The sequence below is a fragment of the Argentina anserina genome, chromosome 1 (assembly GCF_933775445.1).
Source record: "Argentina anserina chromosome 1, drPotAnse1.1, whole genome shotgun sequence".
In the NCBI taxonomy this organism is placed as follows: Eukaryota; Viridiplantae; Streptophyta; class Magnoliopsida; order Rosales; family Rosaceae; genus Argentina; species Argentina anserina.
This window is the reverse complement of record NC_065872.1, coordinates 19398762-19420149: the sequence shown is the minus strand read 5'-3', so window position 1 is coordinate 19420149 and position 21388 is coordinate 19398762. Positions and strand designations below refer to the sequence as shown.

At 37.3% G+C, this 21388-nt stretch overlaps 1 protein-coding gene across 1 annotated transcript; it reads right to left on the bottom strand.

The window, feature by feature from the left end:
- Positions 1 to 8943: 8943 nt before the first annotated feature.
- Positions 8944 to 11515, bottom strand: LOC126803525 (dual specificity protein phosphatase 1B-like). Its single transcript, XM_050531320.1, has 5 exons — positions 11446 to 11515; positions 10672 to 10800; positions 10086 to 10247; positions 9700 to 9817; positions 8944 to 9148 (listed from the first exon to the last, which is right to left on the bottom strand). The coding sequence occupies exons 1-5, from the start codon at positions 11513 to 11515 to the stop codon at positions 9007 to 9009; spliced, it is 621 nt and encodes a 206-aa protein (XP_050387277.1). The 3' UTR covers positions 8944 to 9006.
- Positions 11516 to 21388: the final 9873 nt, after the last annotated feature.

Sequence of the window (21388 nt, the reverse complement as noted above, 5' to 3'; positions counted from 1 at the left end):
TTTCTGTATTTAGTCACGATTCCAATTTCACGTCCTAGTTCCTCTTATTGTACCTTCTCAAACGTTGCTTTTGCTTCAAGTCTGTTTCTCATCCCCCTTTTCTTGTAGGACACCTCAGAGAAAGCAAGAGAAGCACAATTAAAATAGGGAAGAAAAGATCTGAAAGATGTTTAATTATGCCTCTACACATTTACACCTTTAATTATCATATAAGCTTTCCAAACATCCAACACAATAAATAAATAAATACCATAATTAGAAGTTTAGGACAATACTATTCCATCTCACTAGCTTAGAGATAGATTAGGTAAGAAAACTATTGCACACATGGCTCAACATGACTTTGAAGCAAGAGCTGGATACAATTTCTGCTTGTTACTTTACAACCATGATCATACTTTACATACACGTCCGAGAAGAACAAGCTCACAAAAGCCAATCTTGGGTTGCTCCAAACAAAAATATAGAACGCATAATCAGAGACACCCCATCTTTGCGAACAAGCTTACTTGCAAAAGTTGGGGAAAATTGCAAGCAACACAAACGCAATCAAATAGTTGAACTGAAGGCAATAGCGGGGGTTCTCATTTCAGAATTTCATGTTCTCCTCGACCAAACTCCGGCAAGAGATACTACTTTATGTAAGAATGTCAGCAGCACCTGTCAAGCTTTGCGTTTTAACAACTACGAGTTTAAGCCAAGCTGTCAATGGAAGCACAAGCACACAAGGGCATTGCAAGAAACACTTGGTCCCGTAGTCCAAATAAGATTCATACCGCCCACTTCAAGAGAATATGGTTCTTCGCATCGTTCCGGGTCTTCTGTAGTTCCCTTCAGTAAGCAATCCATGCTTTCAAGAATGATCAGTAAGTTAGTTAGTCCCATAGTTGAAATATGAATCGACTCTGAAAGTGTGGTTCTTGCCTCCCATGCTTTTACGCTCTATTGTCCCGAGACCAAAACAAAAACTACTCTCATTTGACATCAAAAAGACGAAACTTATTCGGTATACGGGCCGTGTTTATACACGGGACATCGTGACCGTTGAAACTGTTGCGTGGACAAAGCAGTAGATTCGTTATTTTATTATTTTTTAAACCCCAGTCAACGGCGTTAGGTTATGATGGGGTAAGAAAGGCAAGAGAGAAACGTGTTGTGGGTGTCGTCGAGGTTGGGTTTGAAATCGGAGATGAAGAGGAGAAGAGAAACTGGGTTGGGTGAGATTTATCCTTTCGCGGTGGAGGCGGGTTCAACACAGTGAGTTAAACTCGGTGGATGGAGAAGCGTGCCCGTTGGACGGTGAAGGTGACTTTGGCGATTGTGATCTAGGTTGAAGACTTGTGATCCAATCGCGGTAGCATGTGTATTGGCTGGGTTTAGAAATCTTTTCTTACGAAATTCTCTAGATTTTCCACCAATCCCCAATATTGGAATATTGGAAGTTGTATGGTTGAAATTCAACACATAATGCATTTGCTTCATATTTTGATTTTTGAGAACTGGGTTGCTTAGCGTAGCTCTGGCGAAACCGAACGGGGGCGAAGCATCGAAGACTCTGGCGGTGGAGGAGCCGACGAAGATTGCGTCCAACATCAACTACCATGCGAATTTCAGCCCTCAGTTCGAGCCGAAGAAATCCTACTACGCCACCGCCGAGAGCGTCTGTTACCGTCTAATCCAGATAAACCGTGTTTCATACTTTGATTTGATTTTCTCTGTCAGGTTTTTTAGGTTTTGAATTCATTTCATGGATAGTGTTTGAATGTTGTTTTTCATTATGTAGAACTGGAACGAGAATCCCAAGCAGACTTACTACTTGTCCATGGAGTATCTTCAAGGACTGAAGCTTTGAACAAGTTGGCATGAAGGAGCAGGTAATCTCAGAGTTGCACTTTCTTCAGATCGTGTTTTTTAAGGTAATGTTTTCTCCTTGAGTTATATTCTGCTGGTTGAAAATGGTGTAGCTAGTTATGGTTTGTTCCGGTGTTAGCTTTTCAAATATACACCTTTTCAGTTTTTTTGGATCAATATTCAATTCTTCACTGTTCTTGGTCGAATTGGATTATTCCTACTATTTAATTTTAATTTTAGGGTTGCATGATAACAAATTGTAAGAAATTTCCTAGTTTTGCAACGACTGCTGAACTCTAAAACTAATGGATAATTTAGTAATGCACTATAAGTTGACTAAATACTGCATGAATGACTCAGAAGTTGCATAATTGCATATTGATGTGCAGACAACACTACTGTGGTTGACTGATATAGTGACTCCCCAAAATAAACAAAGATCAAAGAACAAAGCTTTTATAGTAAAACATTTTCCTTATAGTTCTCCTTTGCAATAGACGTTTATTCATTTGTGTTTCACTGGCTAGTTGGGTGGAGAAATTGTGTTCTTCCCTAAGGGACTTGTTGATTTAGTTTGCATCACTAGTCAAAATTTCATAACTATTAATTAATGTTGCTTCCGTTAGTTCATGAGCGAAAGTGCATATATTCCAATAAAACGGTTATACATCGCAAAGAAGTTGTATGCTCACAATTGACAGAGTGCATATTTCGTATTTTGTCTCTGATACTTTAAAATCATGCAGAAATTTAGTCTATGGGAAGTAGCTTCAACTTGGCTTAAGTTGTATGCTAACTCAGTTCAACTTTGCAACACAGCAAGTATGATGCTCCTTCTGGGATCATATATAGAATCTTACACTCCTTTGCTTGTTTTAGCTTAATATGCTTTAGTCTTTACCTATATAAGTGTTATTGAAAAGGACTCATTTGCAACACATTGATCCTTGGGTATTCTCAGTAGCAGGGGGAAGTATAAATCTGTAGAAGTAATAGTAATAGGTGCAAAGGCATTGATCTAGAAGCAATGGTAATTACTGCTTATTTTGCAAGCTTTTGTGTCTCCAAAACTTGGAGTGCAATTAAGGACTTCTATATCCACTATGCATCAACGCTTTCCCTAATTGTTGTTGTTTTTCGTTTTGCATATGATTCATATTCATGCTGTAGAAAGTTTATACCACTGCTAAACCTATTAAGATTTAGCTACCCATCTTCCAATGATTTTGAGTCTGAGATTATTCCAGCAGCTGTGAGGAGCCACAATGTCCAGGTGAGAATTCACACAAAATTTTATTCCTCTTGTTTTCTTCAATGAATTTTGTCTTCCTATATATTTTGGGGAAATATTTTTACTTCCAGCTTTATTTGTTAGCCACTAATACACTGGATGCTCTTGCATATCATGCATTTTTTTTCAATGACTACTGGGAGGATATTGGAACCGTAAAATCCTTATTTGATGCCAACTTGGTCCTCACATAACAGGTTGGTAATGAACACTAGGATTTGAGAGAGTGTCAGATAATTTTGATCAAGTTTCCTTCGGTTAACTAGTATATGACTGTATAAAAAAAACTTCTACAAATTAGTATCTAAAAAAGAAAGGAAAATTGTTAGCATACAAATTCATTGTTCTTTCGTGCAGCCTCCAAAGTTTGAATTCAATGATCCAAAGACACCTTTCTACACGTCTCCAAAATTCTTACCTCCTACTAAAGTTGAAAAATGCAGGGTATGTTGGAAAGCTAAATTTCCTTAGTGATTGTAATCTGTATCTTTGTAGCTCATTGCCAGTTGATCTTTGCAAATTATGGATGCGATAATTTCGCTTGGTTGCTTCTTACAAGAATGTAGTGTTCAACACTCCATGAGTTCAGGCAAGAGAATGATAGAATAACTAGTTGCTACCTAATTTAAATGGAATTATGTTTTTCTATATGTTATGGCCTATAGGCTACTCAATTATTTTTTGTGGGCTTTAATTTTTACCAACTTGTAGTTCCATATTATATAATGACTGCATCAAATTTACTAGGCTGCATTGAAGGATTTGAAGCCAATGTTTTTGAAATAGGTCCGAGTTACATCCTACCCAATCGTTATGATGATCAGTAGCATGGCTTCGGGGGATGACTTAATACAAATATGGACCTTTTAGTCGGTAATTATGACCTTCTTAAAGAATATGAGTGAGAGAGGTACATATTTGTCTATGTGAAGCAAGAGAGGTGCATTGTTCATCTCTTACACTTTGATAGTGATATTGCATATCTGAAACTATTATCAGGTTCCTCATAATAACCTGTAAAGCTTCATGAGTTTCTGATGTATTTGTCATTATGTAATTTATGGTGTCATCTTAGGGATGTCAGTTATATCTTAGTATTCCATATATGATGATCACCAACATTATTGCATGATCAAAGGCAATTGAAGGAGGTCGTCATCTCTTTAGTTGATTTTACCAGGAAAACAAAATGCTACTAGACCTTCTCTTGGTCTTCATAGTTCATACGATCAAATCCAGAAAATTGATGAACCCAAAATCAATCTGAAAAAATATGAAATGGAATGGAATGAAACTGAACAAGAACAAGAACTTGAATGATTGAATTTTCAATCTATTACTTAAGTGAGTTTCACAATGGCCGAACACAACCTTTTATAAATAAAGAGAACTAACCATAACCACTACACACCATAAACCTGTCTAACTACAACTACACCTTATTGTCTATTGTAAAATTAACAACCACTAATCATTGTACAATTCTGAGAGAAATCAGATTGTTATGAGCCTATGATTAGAAGCAATGTGATTTCGTGGAGGAAGTGAGGAAATGAGCATTGGGAGATGTCGGTGGCCGTCTGCTCCACACATGTTCAAGAGCTTCATTTAGACTCATACAATGTCTTTTCATCAGATAAGCAAGAACAATAGTCACACTGCACGGTTAGAGATAAATAAGTCCAGCTTCATCTCAAAAAGTCCCAAATTGTAATAGTGCTTAAGTTCCAGTTATATGGAGCAATAAACATGCAAACTTTTCTCACTCATAAGTTAATTAGGGTTGGGTACAATTCAACTCTGATCTATGTTCAAATAAAGTAAGGTCAAACCAACTAACTCGTGACCTTGATCAAGGTCAGGTAAAATTACACATAAATTTTGAGTACTAAAAAAATGTTTTGTTTTCATATGATGGGGAGAAATATCAAAGGTTAAATAAAAGTTGGGCAATTGAAACTACATATTGTTTTGATTTATATCAAAGGTTTACATTTAATAAGCATCAGTTTTCAAAGTTCATAAGAATAAGAGATACTCAAGACTATATTATAAACATAAAAGGCAAATTTTGTAGAGGTCATGTATAATCATATTTCAAGGGTACACTGTTACAGAATAGGATAGTGCTTGTTAGTAAAAGTGGTATTCTGTTCATACAACTAAGATAATGTGGAAATAATAGCTTAAACAGGGCGAGACAATTACCTCCTGGATTTTCCCACAAAGCAATGAACCAACACACTACCAGATCTTTTAGCTTCTTCAATATAATTGAAACATTCATCAAATCGTTGTTTCAGGTATGTCGATTCTTTGTCCACAACTACCTCAATTTTCAAAGAGCGCCAACAAAAAGAAAAAAAAATCAAATCAGTTCCACAATCTTCTATTCTTTCAACAATCCTCAAGTATTATGATATGCAGTACATTTTGATTAAGTGAAGGCATGGGGCGTCAGTACTTATCAAGTCCGAACAAAGCTGAACAATTATTACAACTATACAAAATAAAAGGACATATCATGCAAACTGGAGTTTAGCAACCTAGAAGAAGAGTGAGTAATATAAAATTGAAAGATGACAAGCAGTGATTACCATTCAAGTTCCTTATACACAAATTCATCTGCATAAGTAGGAGCCAATGAACTAGCCACGGTCAAAATGTGAGTGATGTGCAACTTGTTAAGTTCATCTCTGTTATGTGCAGCTCCAATTAAACCCAAGAAGAGACCCTGCGAATGAAGACACCAAAAGACCCTCAACTGCTGAATATCGAGCACTATAAAAACAATTCAAAAAATCAATAATGTAAATGACTGATAAAGTCAATTTACATGATCAAAGAACCTCTTCAATCTTGCTTCCTAAGGGATTCATCCGTCGGATGTCCCTACAAAGAGTACAACAACCAAAGTGAGCGAGATTTCATATCATCATCGATTCGTTGGGACAATTAGATCGAGAGTCGTGAAATTGAAGGGATTGGAACAACTCATAATTATAACCTAATCAAACAAACACCCAAGAAGATGATTCTCTAATCAAACAAAAACCCAAGAGAGAGAGACACCTGAGAGCCCAAGAAGATGATTCTCTGGAGGAGAAGCATAGTGTCGAGCTCTTCGAATCTGGGGACGTGTGGCAGACCAGCAGCAGCATCTGCGAATTGAAAATCCCAATTGGTGGACAAGGTGGGTCTTGTGCACGACGATGAAGCCGCTTTGACCAGACCGAAGCGCCATGATGCGGGGGTGGGAGAAGAAGGCGCCGATGGAAGAACCCAGATCTGAAGAGTGAGATTCCTTCAAAAAGAAAAGAAGAGTGCGATTTTTTTTTTTAGGAAAGAAGAAGTGAGATTAAATGAAGGAGGGTTTGAAATTTACCCTCAAATTTTGGGCGGAATCAAAGACCGCCATATTTGAGAGAGAAATTCCAAATAAGAAGTGTTGCGGGGCGCTATTCAGATCGTTAGATCTCGCCCTATTTATCGGCTTAGATAGTCAATCCGCGCCATGTCTCTTTACGAAACTTATTGTATACACTGGCCGCCCATATGGGCGGGGCATCTTCACCATCCAATCCGCCGCGTGGACAAAGCGGTAGATGGTTCAAAAAATTAAAATTTTCTCCCCATTGGACGGATTTTAGACGGAGTTAGGGTAAGTTAGGGGTGATTAAAGAAAGATTTTTGAAATCTCCGAAGAGATCATTCGAACTCTCGAAGTCGTGTTTTTCAATATGGGTTTTCAAATAGGAAATTGAAGCCTGTCTAGTTTAGATCTATCCATTCGCAGTCGAGATTGACCAAGATGAGCAGATGTAGATGCTTTGAGGTCCAACAACGAAGGTGGTTTCAGGAGCGAGATCTGGGTTCAAATAGAAAGTGTTGTTAGCGGGAGCAGGGGGAGCCGATCGAAGCCGCAAATCCCAAAACCAAGTAAGTATTTGATAGGAAAATCCTGGGCTGAGTCTGCTTTTTAAACGGATCCTCAATATTGTGATTTGTGAAAAATGAATCAATTGTATTGTACAAAGATTGTCTGTGATTCATTCATAGTTTCATTGTCTAGAGTTGGTATAATTTGTTAGGGGACCAGTGCTGCCAATATTATGGTTGATATGAATTTGTTATGAAACATCGAATATTCCAGTGGGCTGGCGAAGGAACCGACAAAGATTGTGTCCAACAACAACTACCACGCGAATTTCAGCCCTCACTTCAAGTTCGAGCCGGAGCAAGCCTACTACGCCACCGCCGAGAGCATCTGATCAAGTTCACCACCACTCCACCGTTTGATTTGATTTTTACTTCGGCATGTAGGTTATAGGTATTGAACTTTTGATTGGGGGAAAGTAGTGTTTGAATATTGTTTCTGGTTGTGTAGAATTGGAACGAGACGTACCTGCATTTCCACAACAGGAATCCGAAGGAGACTTACTACTTGTTCGTGGAGTATCTTCAAGGACGAGCCTTGACCAATGCCACTGGGAAGCTTTGAACAAGCTGGCATAAGGGAGCAGATAATCTGGGAGTTTTGTAGTGGCCTTAAAATGTTCATTTTAATGTTTGTGTCGAGTTTGTGTTATTTTTAATTGTTAAACTATGCACATATGTGTTTATATATTGCATGTTGTATGGGAATGAACTGTATTGGTTCATTTGGTTGTGTAATGACTTGTTCAATGATCATGGAAGTACTTCTTTTGTAGGAAAAAGATGATGCGCTTGGGAATGGTACGTGGCCTGGGAAGGCTTGCTTTGTGCTTTCTAGACTCTATGGCGAGATTGAATAAATTTGCCGGCTTGGGGGTATGGTTTGAGGTACATATACGGGCTGTTCAAGCAACAGATTCCCAATGACGACCAGGAAGAAACTGCTGAGGATTGACCTAAGGTAACAAGGACAGTTCTGCGAAGTAGTAGCAATAGGTGCAAGTGAGTTCAGGCAAGAGAATGATAAAATAGCTATGCATTGTGTAGTTGCTACCTAATTTAATTGGAATTATGTTTTTTTATATGTTACGGCTTGTAGGCTATTCAATTATTGTATGTGATTTTTTTTATTGACTTATAGTTTGATATTATATATTGACTGCATCAAATTTACTAGGCTGCATTGAAGGATTTGAAGCCAATGTTTTTGAAATAGGTCTGAGTTACATCCTACCCAATTGTTCTGATTATCAGTAGCATGGCTTCGGGGGATGACTTAATACAAATATGGACTTTTTAGTCGGTAATTATGACCTTCTTGAATTGATTAAAGAATATGAGTGAGAGAGGTACATATTTGTCTTTGTGAAGAAATAGAGGTGCATTGTTCATCTCTTACACTTTGATAGTGATATAGCATATATGAACCATTATCAGATTCCTCATAATAACCTATAAAGCTTCATGATTTTCTGATGTACTTGTCATTATGTAATTTATGGTGTCATCTTAGGGATGTCAGTTACATCTTAGTATTCCATATATGTGCAGGATCAAAGGCAATTGAAAGAGGTCGTCATCTCATTATTTGATTTTACCAGGAAACAAAATGCTACTAGACCTTCTCTTGGTCTTCATAGTTCATACGATCAAACCCATAAAATTGATGATCCTAAAATCAATCTGAAAAAATATGAAATGGAATGGAATGAAACTGAACAAGAACAAGAACTTGAATGATTGAATTTTCAATCTATTACTTAAGTGAGTTTCACAATGGCCAAACACAACCTTTTATAAATAAAGAGAACTAACCATAACCACTACACACCATAAACCTGTCTAACCACAACTACACCTTACTATCTACTGTAAAATTAACAACCACTAATCACTGTACAATTATGAGAGAAATCAGATTGCTATGATTAGAAGAAATGTGATTTCGTGGAGGAAGTGAGGAAACCAACATTGGGAGATGCATGTAGCAGTCTGCTCCGCTCATGTTCAAGAGCTTCATTTAGACTCATACCATGTCTTTTCATCAGATAAGCAAGAACAATAGTCACACTGCACAGTTAGAGATAAATAAGCCGACCTTCATCTCAAAAAGTCCCAAATTGTAATAGTGCTTAAGTTCCAGTTATATGGAGCAATAAATAGACAAACTTTCTCACTCAGAAGTTAAATAGGGTTGGGTACAATTCAACTCTGATTTATGTTCAAATAAAGTAAGGTCAAACCAACTAACTCGTGACATTGATCAAGGTCAGGTAAAAATTACACAGAAGTTTTGAGTACTAAAAAAAGTTCTCTTTTCATATGATGAGGAGATATATCAAAGGTTAAATCAAAGTTGGACAATTGAAACTACATATTGTTCTGATTTATATCAAAGGTTTACATTTAATAATGATCTATTTTCAGAGTTCATAAGAATTAGAGATACTCAAGACTAGATATTATAAACATAAAAGGCAAATTTTGTAGAGGTCATGTATAATCATATTTCAAGAGTACACTGTTACAGAATAGGATAGTGCTTGTCATTAAAAGTGGTATTTTTTTCATACAACTAAGATAATCTGGAAATAATAGCTTAGATAGGGCGAGACAATTACCTCTTGGATTTTCCCACAAAGCAATGAACTAACACGCCACCAGATCTTTTAGCTTCTTTAATATAAGTGAAATGTTCATCAAATTGTTGTTTCAGATCTGTCGATTCTTTGTCCACAACTACCTCAATTTTCAAAGAGCGCCAAAAAAAAGAAAAAAATTTAAATGAGTTCCGCAATCTTTTATTGTCTCAAGTATTATGATATGCAGTACATTTTGATTAAGTGAATGCATGTGGGTCAGTACTTAGCAACTCCATAAATGACAACAAAGTTGAACAATTATCACAACGATACAAAACAAAATAACAGATCATGCAAACTGGAGTTCAGCAACCTAGAAAAAGAGTAGAGCAATATAAAATTGAAAGATGACAAGCAGTGATTACCATTCAAGACCTCATATACGAATTCATCTCGATAAGCAGGAGCCAATGAACTACCAACGGTCAAAATGTGAGTGATGTTCAACTTCTTAAGTCCATCTCTGTGATGTGCAGCTCCAATTGAACCCAAGAAGAGACCCTGTGAAATGAAGACACCAAAAGACCCTCAACTGCTGAATTGAGCACTATAAAAACAATTCAAAAGGTCAATAATGTAAATGACTGATAAGGTCAATTCACATGATCAAAGAACCTCTTCAATCTTGCTTCCTAAGGGATTCATCCATCAGATCCATCACTAGTCCCTACAAAGAGTACAACAACCAAAGTGAGCGAGATTTCAAATCATCATCGACTCGCTGGAATAATTAGATCGAGAGTTGTGAAATTGAAGGGATTGAAGAAGAACTCGTAATTATAACCTAATCAAACAAAAACCCATGTAATAGATTCTCTAATCAAACAAAAACCCAAGGGAGGGTGAGACTTGAGAGCCCAAGAAGATGATTCTTTGGAGGAGAAGCGTGTTGGTGGTGTCGATCTCTTCGAATATGGGGACACGTGGCGAAGCAGCAGCAGTAGCAGCAACATCTGCGAATTGAAAATCCCAATTGGTGGACAAGGTGGGTCTTGTGCACGACGATGAAGCCGCTTTGACCAGAACAACGCGCCTTGATGCGGGGGTGGGAGACGGAGGCGCCGATGGAAGAACCCAGATCTGAAGAGTGAGATTAAATGGAGGAAACGAAACTTCTGCAAATTTGAAATTTACCCAAATTTTCGGCGGAATCAAAGACCGCCAGATTTGAGAGAGAAATTTCAAATCAGAAGTGTTGTGGGGCACGATTCAGATCATTAGATATGTCCCTATCTAACGGCTTAGATAGTCAATCCACGCCATGTCTCTTTATTGGCTGAAGTGTTGTTTTGTTAAATCCATGTATTTTTGATGTTATCTTTTCGATTTTATTCTTATATTTTCACTTTCATTCAACACAAATTTCTCTTGATTATCCCTCATTCCCTCGAGCCACTTAAATAGAATGAAATTATGAAATTATTGCTTAGACTATAATGCTAAGATACATGTTGATTTAACAATTTAAAGTAACATATTTGTTTTTTCTAAATTAGTCACAATCTTAATTCAATTTTACTCATCTAATTATTTTACTTAAATTTTAAATTTAATATTAATATCATTGTCACTTAATTAGTTTTGAATAAGACGAAAGCATGCTATTTAGCTTTTTTTATTTATGACCTTCAATTGAAATTAGGGATGACAATGTGCATGGTAGGGTAAGACCGTAAGGGGATCAAAATATCATACCCATACCCAATTTCAATTACGTCAACATACCCGCCCCAATCCCCGTTAGAAAGTAATAGGTATTCCCCGTCCCTAAACCCGCTGGGGATCCGTTTCCCATGGCTCAATACCCGTTAATAATATTTTGTTATATTATATAAAAATTTATATGAGTATAGAACAAACGTAAAATCTAAAATGAAAACTAAATATCATGATGAAATTAGTTTTTTTTACATTAATCCAACTAAAACCAATACAAGTCTAGTTCAAAATAAAATTAACTACAAAAAAGTATTTATTTACATAAATATAAATTAATTAATTAATATTAAAACATATATAATATATATTTTATTCTTATTGGGTGGGAATAGGGATGGGGATGAGGATCAAAATATCAACCCCACCCGTTACCCGATTCCATATTTCGAATATAGGGGATCTGCATACCCGTTCCCCATTTTTAACCATTACACAGCCTTATTAGGGTCGAATACCCGTGAATACCGTACTCAATGGATAATATTGTCATTCCTAATTGAACTACGCTATTGACCCATTTAAAAATTTTGAAAAAGTTTTAAACGCCCACGCGACTCCATTTAGATATGTATTATGTGAATTAGGGTTGACCACATAGATCGAGACCCAAACGAATATGGAAATCGGTGAATTTCATACCGTACTCGTATTTTAGTGTGACGATCACATCCAACGGTCGGAGTTTAATTTTGAGAATATTGATCACGTGAATCACAACGTGCCCCCTAATGTTGCATACCATTTCTAGTTTGTTTTGTGAAAAAGTATATGTTTACAAATTAATTATACTACCGAAATAATATTTTCAAAAATCGACTGTGTGATATTGTCACCATTGTTTATAATGTATGTGGTAGAAAATTCATCACTTTTCGTTAATGTTTGGGTCTCGATCCATACGATTAGCTCTTTATTTCTCATTTCTTCCTAAGGGCATCTGTGTTACCCATATATAATTATCTTCAAAATTTAGATTTAGTCGATAGAGCGTGTCACTATGAGCGTGTGGTAATTTTTTTCAAAATTTTTCGGGCAAAGTGAAAAAATGGGAGCTGTTGTGTTGTCGAAAAATTGAGAGAGAAAGAGTGAGTGGGCTGACAAGCTTAAGAGATGAGAGAAGAGAGTTGGGTTAATCGATTGGGCTCGGGTCTTCAATTTTAAAAGAGGAAAGAGCTGGGCTTGGGGTTTCTCAGAGCCAAATAGGCATAATTCATCTCTTTAAATCAATAAAAAAGAAATTGGAAAACATTCTCAAAAACGTCATATATAGATTTGAGTTTCGGAATACAATCGATCGACACCAGCCGATGTGATCGGTATATATATGTACACACCCCGTAAAAATTTCATTTGATTTAGATGTCGTTGGACCGTCTGATGCATCGGTCAACAATAATATCATGTTAATATCCATATTTGACCGCATTTGACCGCAACTCCCACTTTAGGGGTTTCGCGAGGCGACACCACATGTTGTATGGAAAAAATAGGCCGTTTCAAGTGTACAGTCTGCGGCCATCCGGTCCCTTCCAGGCACATCGTCCCCTTCAGGAGGGTTGAAGGTGGTTTAGCGTTTGTTGAATAGTCCGACGGCCGAACGAGTCCGTATTGGGACCAAATTTTTACATGTCACCCATGTAATAGGAAGGGAAGCATCGACTGGCCCCGATCATTGACCTCTCTTCCGTAATTGAAAAGTATTTCAAGATCTCCCAATTTCTTATTAAGCAAGCTATTTAGGTTAGTAAATATTAGGTCACACCCTGGGACTCGTGATCCCGACGGCCGGATATGGTCGATCGGCACCAGGCGATATGTTCAGTATATCTACTAAGGATATCCGGTGAAATTTCGTAGGATTTGAATGTCGTTGGACCGTCCGATGCATCAGTCAACGGTAATATCATGTTAATATTCATATTTGACCACGGCCTCCGCTTAAGTGGTTCGGTGAGGTGACGCCGCACGTTGTACTGGAAAAAATAGGCTGTTTTAAATGTTCTGGGCACGCCCCTCCGCCCCACTCTGAGCACATCGCCCCCCTTAGGGGGGTGTAGGGTAATTTAGCGTTGACCGTATAGTTAGACGACCGAACGAGTCCCGATTGGGACCAAATTTTTATACGTCGCCCATGTAATAGGAAGGAAGGCATCGAATGGGCCCGATCGTTGACCTCTCTCCCGTAATTGAAAAGTATTTCAAGATCCCCCAATTTATTATTAAGCAAGCTATTTAGGTTAGTAAATATTCGGTCACACCTTGAGACTCATGATCCCGACGGCCGGATACGGTTGATCGGCACCAGCTGATACTTTCAGTATATATACTAAGGATATCCGGTGAAATTTCGTAGGATTTGAATGTCGTTGGACTGTCCGATGCATCAGTTAACGGTAATATCATGTTAATATCCATATTTGACCGTATTTGACCGCGGCCTCCACTTAAGGGGTTCCGTGAGGCGATGCTGCACATTGTACTGGAAAAAATAGGTCGTTCTAAATGTGCTCGGCACGCCCCTTTGCTCCCCTCTGAGCACGTCGCCCCCCTTAGGGGAGTTTAGGGTAGTTTAGCATTGACCGAATAGTCCGACGGCCGAACGAGTCCCGATTGAGACCAAATTTTTACATGTCGCCGACATGAAAGGCAGGGAGGCATCGACTGGGCCCGATCGTTGACCTCTCTTCCGTAATTGAAAAGTATTTCAAGATCCCCCAATTGATTATTAAGCAAGCTATTTATGTTAGTAAATATTAGGTCACACCCTGGGACTCGTGATCCCGACGGCCGGATACAGTCGATCGGCACCAGGCGATATGTTCAGTATATCTACTAAGGATATCCGGTGAAATTTCGTAGGATTTGAATGTCGTTGGACCGTCCGATGCATCAGTCAACGGTAATATCATGTTAATATTCATATTTGACCACGGCCTCCGCTTAAGTGGTTCGGTGAGGTGACGCCGCACGTTGTACTGGAAAAAATAGGCTGTTTTAAATGTTCTGGGCACGCCCCTTCGCCCCACTCTGAGCACGTCGCGCCCCTTAGGGGGTGTAGGGTAATTTAGCGTTAACCGTATAGTCAGACGACCGAACGAGTCCCGATTGGGACCAAATTTTTATACGTCGCCCACGTAATAGGAAGGAAGGCATCGAATGGGCCCGATCATTGACCTCTCTCCCGTAATTGAAAAGTATTTCAAGATCCCCCAATTTCTTATTAAGCAAGTTATTTAAGTTGGTAAATATTAGGTCACACCGTGGGACTCGTGATCCTGACGGCCGGATACCCCAATCGACACTAGCCGATATGTTCAGTATATATATTAAGGATATTCGGTGAAATTTCGTAGGATTTGGATGTTGTTGGACTGTCCGATGCATAAGTCAACGATAATATCATGTTAATATGCAAATTTGACCGTATTTGACTGTGACCTCCGCTTAAGGGGTTCCGCGAGGCGACGTCACACGTTGTACTTGAAAAAATAGGTTGTTCTAAATGTTCTGGGCACGCCCCTCCGCCCCACTCTGAGCACGTCGCCCCCCCTTAGGGGGGTGTAAGGTAATTTAGCGTTGACCGAATAGTCAGACGACCGAATGAGTCCCGATTGGGACCAAATTTTTACACGTCGCCCACGTAATAGGAAGGAAGGCATCGACTGGGGCCGATCGTTGATCTCTCTTCCGTAATTGAAAAGTATTTCAAGATCCCCCAATTTCTTATTAAGCAAGCTATTTAAGTTGGTAAATATTAGGTCACACTGTGGGACTCGTGATCCCGACGGCCGGATACCCCAATCGACACTAGCCGATATATTCAGTATATGTATTAAGGATATTCGGTGAAATTTCGTAGGATTTGGATGTTGTTGGACCTGCCGATGCATAAGTCAACGGTAATATCATGTTAATATGCAAATTTGACAGTTTTTGACTGCGGCCTCCGCTTAAGGGGTTCCGCGAGGCGACGTCGCACGTTGTACTGGAAAAAATAGGGCGTTATAAATGTGCTGGGCACACACCTCTGCCCCCCTATGAGCACGTCGACCCCCTTAGGGGGGTTTAGGGTAGTTTAGCGTTGACCGAATAGTCCGAAGGCGGAATGAGTCCCGATTGGGACCAAATTTTTACACGTTACACATTTTCTGCGCTTATGGCGATGTGTAGTTTAATATCGACTTATTAATTAGTCCTAATAATATTAACTTTTACAGTTTGTTTTGTAGAAATGTATATGTTTACAACTAACTATACTACCGAAATAAAATTTGAAAAAAATAAACCATAGGATATCGTTGTTGTAGTGTACTATAACTGCGGTAGAAATTTCACTAGTTTTCACTTACTTGGGTTGTTGATCACCGAAGTGGCCATGAATACATCATAACCTTTATAGGCATTATTCAGACAAGAGGGTTATCTGGTGCCTATTGTGTGAATTTCCCTTTCAGACAACATTGTTTTGTTTCATTAGTTGTTTGATACTCTGATTTCCCTCACACAACCGGGGGTTACCTACTTGTACCGTTGCATGACTCATAAGAAAGTACTGATTTTCCTATTTGAGATTTTGGTGTGTGATAGTCATTTCTTCAATTTTTGTATTATTAATACAAATGATTTGATTTTATGATCTTCTTATCAAATGAGTAATCAAATCATACTATAAACCCCTTATTAAAAAGGAGCATTCTGACATCATTATAGTGTACGTACATGCCTATCTACTTCGGTACATGCCTATCTACACATATTGTCCTAAATTCATGTCTCTTGTGAAGCCTTCATTGATGGTTGGAATTTTTTTTAATCAAGTCTTTAGCATCTTAGCTTTCATGGCCTTAGTATCTTGCAATCCTTCTTCAATCCATCCTTAGCTCGTGTAATTTGCAACGTGAACAAATAAAATCTTAATACCATTGGACAGAAATGACATATGAAAGCTTAAGTTAAACTGAACTACGAGCATTCATATTTTTGAGTTCATTCACTACTCTAGTTTCCAATAACATGGTTGTTGCACAGATACGAAACAAAGAACATAAAATACACAAAGCATTGAATATAGCCTATCCTAATGTGACAAAGAAAGGTGCATAAAGACTTGCATACATTTGAAATCATCTCATTCCACCATCTACCATTTACTAACAATAAATAGAACCTTTTCCTTGAGCCTATTGATGGTCTGCATAAACATTCAAGGAATTGCATTAGTAAAGACTAAAGAGTAGCATAGATTTTGAGGCTACATATATGTGGAAGAAAAGTAAACATGGAAAAATTAATGCATATATAGTGATATACCATGAGCAATGGTCAAAAGAAGCAAGAAATGCAACAAAGAAAATGACAATCACAAATGGCATTTGAAAGCTATATATATATCTTGAACTCTTGAAGTACATGTGATACTTGAGTATATTGTAACTGCTCTAGATGTAAAGAGGGGGCATATCCATGGCAAGGTATATAAATGCGAACTCTGTCAGATAAGTGAGGCAAATACATATATATACATTACATAATGACAAGTACATCGGAAAGTCATGAAAATCTACATGTTATTATGAGGAACAACCTGATAATGGTTCAAATATGCAATCTCACTATCAAAGTGTGAGAAAAATGCACCTCTCTTGTTTCACAGCGACAAAAATGTATCTCTCTTGCTCATATTCTTCAATCAATTCAAGAATATCAAAGTCCCCTGTGTAGTGACAGTCCCGGGGTGCCACGAACCTTGAAACCCTTCTTCCTCACTTGCAAAATTTAAGAACATTAAATTGTAATGAAGAGAGAAACTCTTTCTCTTTACTGTAAATACATGAATGTTCCTCTTCTTATGCTTTTGCTTCTGATATTGCTACTTTTTTGTCACCTATCTCAAAGTAGGAAAACACCATATATATAAATGCTTTACCAGGATTCATTTACCCCTTGACATGATCATCACCTCCGTACCAGTGGTGATGCAAGAAAACAACATATAGTACATACTACATATGATACAAGCTACATATATATATATATGCTATCATGCCAAGCTGGTTTTGATTTCTTTGTTCCCTAATATGATTGGCTATGATCCTATTCTATCATGCTATAAAACTATCTCACCTTTCCTTGCAATATTACATATACAAGCAATATATTATTGTTGTATTCTGTGTATGTTTTGTTACTTGTGAGATCAAATCTGAGCTATAATTTGCGTCACCACCTACATGGCATGCTACATTGGCCTCTATCAGGAGAATCAGTGGGGACTTTACATTAATAACTTGTCTTCGTGGGTATTGGCATGGGTAGCAATAGAATTTTATAGTCTCAATATATATAGTAAAGTTACTTTTCTCTACTTATATGAGAATAAGAAACAATGATAATAACATGGGTAGCATTTTATAGTCTCAGTTTCCTTTCAGGCCTCAAAGCATTCAAAGACTCAATATGCAATGCTTCTGGGAAGAAACTAATATATATATATATGTATGACACATGAAAAACCACATTCACAAGCTCCAGAAAGACTATACAAACCCAAGTAAACCAAACATAACTTTCACCGAACAAGCAGCCTACTATCCCCTACAGTACCGATACATAGAATTCACAACTTGAGTAATACGAAATCTTACTCTTTTTTTTCTCCTGATAAAGAATTAGTTAGTCACATAATTTGGATCCAATTACAACATAGGCAAAACACAAAATACGAAATCTCCGGTAAGGGTTATTGACAAAACATAACACAATTCTCAAACCCAGATCTCAGGGAAGAAAAAAAAGTCTATTATCAATTAATTAAAAAAACAGAAGATGGGGAGGAAGAAACTAACAACTCAAAAAGATTTGGATTTTGATTCCAAAATTGGAATACCATGCTCCTAAAGTCCCAAATCAGCCCCCTCTTTTTGTTGGAATTAATCATCCTAACATCACCTCCGCCACCATGGTACCGGCATAACCACCTCCACCACCCTCCACCTCCACCACCCGAATCTCCAAATTAGCGTCCCCTCCGCCAATCTCCTCCTCAACTTATCCCTTACATTCGCTGAGATGCCGAGCTCTTCCGGTTATCCTCGACGGCCAAAGCGGCAGCATCTTCTAAGTCGCCTCCACTCAACCACCACCTTGATTCAATCATCTCGCCAAAGGGAGCGAAGGTCCATTCACCAAAATCTCAAGGGCTTAGAGAAGAGTAAATTAAGGAGGTAAGAGGGAAGAAATTTTGCTTGATGGGAGTTTGGGTGTCGGGGGTGGGAGTCTCGGAGGAGATTCCTCAGATTTATAAATCTCCAGTTTTCCACTTGAGTTGGGGTGATATTACTATGGGTAAAAGCAAAATTAACCTAATTTGACCTAATGACTAACAACCTTTTTTTTTTCCGTTTCCTCACATTTTAACTGACACGTCCCTTTTTTTGACCCGTGTATACACACGGGCCATGTATGGAATAGGCTCTCGTCTCTTTATTGGTTGATGTGTTGTTTTGTTAAATCCATTTATCTGTTATGTTTTCTTTTCGTTTTTGTTCTTATATTTTCACTTTCATTCAACATAAATTTCTCTTGATTATCCCTCATTCCCTTGAGCCACTTAAATGGAATGAAATTATTAAATTATTACATAGACTATAATGCTAAGATACATATTGATTTAATAATTTAAAATAACATATTTTTTTCTAAATTAGTCGCAATCTTAATTCAATTTTACTCATCTAATTATTATACTTAAATTTCAAATTTAATATTAATATCAGTGTCACTTAATTAGTCTTGAAGAAGACGAAAGCATGTTGCTTAGTCTTTTTTATTTTGTGACCTTCAATTGAAATACAGTATCAATACTATATATATACATAGAGGAAAACTTGAGTTTTCAATCAGAAAAGTGGGCTTTCAGATTAATTAACACACCATTGAATGTCAAAATGTATGTATATTACAGTACACTGTTAAAATTTAGGATGGAACGCTTTGACCCCTGCCCTTCAAAAATATGTTTCCGCGACGGATAGGGGGTCGGTATAGAGAATTGACCATCCAATATCAATTCTTGGTTAGATCGATGTAGATATCAACGTTTAATACAATTCTATTGTAAATGAACGAAGATTAAAAGTTTCCTTATTCGTCGATTCATATATTATTAATAAGCTAAATAATCGAAGTAACTATATATGTATTCCCTAATTAGATTTAGAAAATTGATTATTGAATATCGATCCCTAATTAGATCGATTTAGATATCAAGATTTAATATAATTATCTAGTAAAAGAACAAAGGTTTAAAGTTGTTTTCATATTCATCGATACATATATTATTAAGTAAAATCATTTTTTTTAACTAAGGCTACATATTTTGGGTAAGTTCGTCAGCTCAACCTAATTCAACTATTCAAGCGATGAGATAAAAAGTCGTCGCCTCAATCTAACATTGAAGTGACGAAACCCAAAGTTCGTCGCTTAAACGTAATTGAGGTGACGAAAAAACATTATTCCGTCTCCCGAGTGATTGAGGGGACGAAGCCTAATTCCGTCACCGGAACGTAATTCAGGGGACGAAAAAACATTCTTTCGTCGCCCGAGTGTAAATCCGACCTTCAAAAAAAATTCCAAAAATGACCACGGTCTCATGATAAGTTGTTATACTAACGCATGTAGAAAATCTTAAATAGTTTTAACGGTGCACACGGCTCTATATAGGTAGGTATTGTGTTAATTATGGTTCACCACGTGGATCAAGACCCGAACGGATACGGAAATCGGTGAATTTTGTACCGTACCCGTATTTTAGTATGACGATCACATCCAACAGTCAGAGTTTAATTTTAATAATATTAATCACATGAATCACAAAGTGCCTACTAATGTGGTATAACCTTTATAGTTTATTTTATGGAAATGTATATGATTACAAACTAACTACACTCCCGAAAACAAAATTGGAAACATCAACCATAGGATATCGTTCCCATAGTGTCTTATAGCTGTGGTAGAAAATTCATCAATTTTCGCTAACGTTTGGGTATCGATCCAGACGATTAGATATTTATTTGTCATTTCTTTCTAAGGACCGATGTATCACCCATATATAATTATCCATAAAATTTAGCATGAGTCGATATAGCACGTCACTAAGAGTGTGTGGTAATATTTTTTGAAATTGTTCGGGCAATTGAACTATTTTTAAAGAGTTTTTAAGGTTTTGAAATCAATTGAAAAATAAATCAGAAAATATATGGACAAATAAATGGCCTTAGACGCGTCACGTGTTATATCTTTGACTTTTTATCTTTTTCAAATGAGTTGAAATTTTCTTACAATCATAATAAATAGGTCAGGCGATCAAAAAAATTACAAAAATTACCACGTTCTTGTGACATGCGCTCTATTGACTCATTTAAAATTTTTGAAAAAGTTTTAAACGCGTACGCTACTCCATTTGGAGAGGTATTATGTCAATTAGGGACCGCATAGATCGAGACCTGAACGAATACGAAAAGCGGTGAATTTCTTACCATACCCATACTTAAGTGTGACGATCACATCCAACGGTCGGGGTTTCATTTTGAAAATATTAATCACGTGAATCACAACATGTCTACTAATGTAGCATAACGTTTATAGTTTGTTTTGTGAAAATATATATGTTTACCTAACTATACTACCGAAATATTATTTTGAAAAATCAACCTTTCGATATCGTCGCCATAGTTTACAATATATGTGGTAGAAAATTCATCAGTTTTCGTTCACGTATGGGTCTCGATCCACACTTTACTCTTTTTTCTCATTTCTTCCTAAAGGCGTATGTGTTACCCGTATATAATTATCCGCAAAATTTAGCTTTATTCAATGGAGCGCGTCACTGTGAATGCGTGGTAATGTTTTTCAAAAATTTTCGAGCATTTGAACTATTTTTAAATAGTTT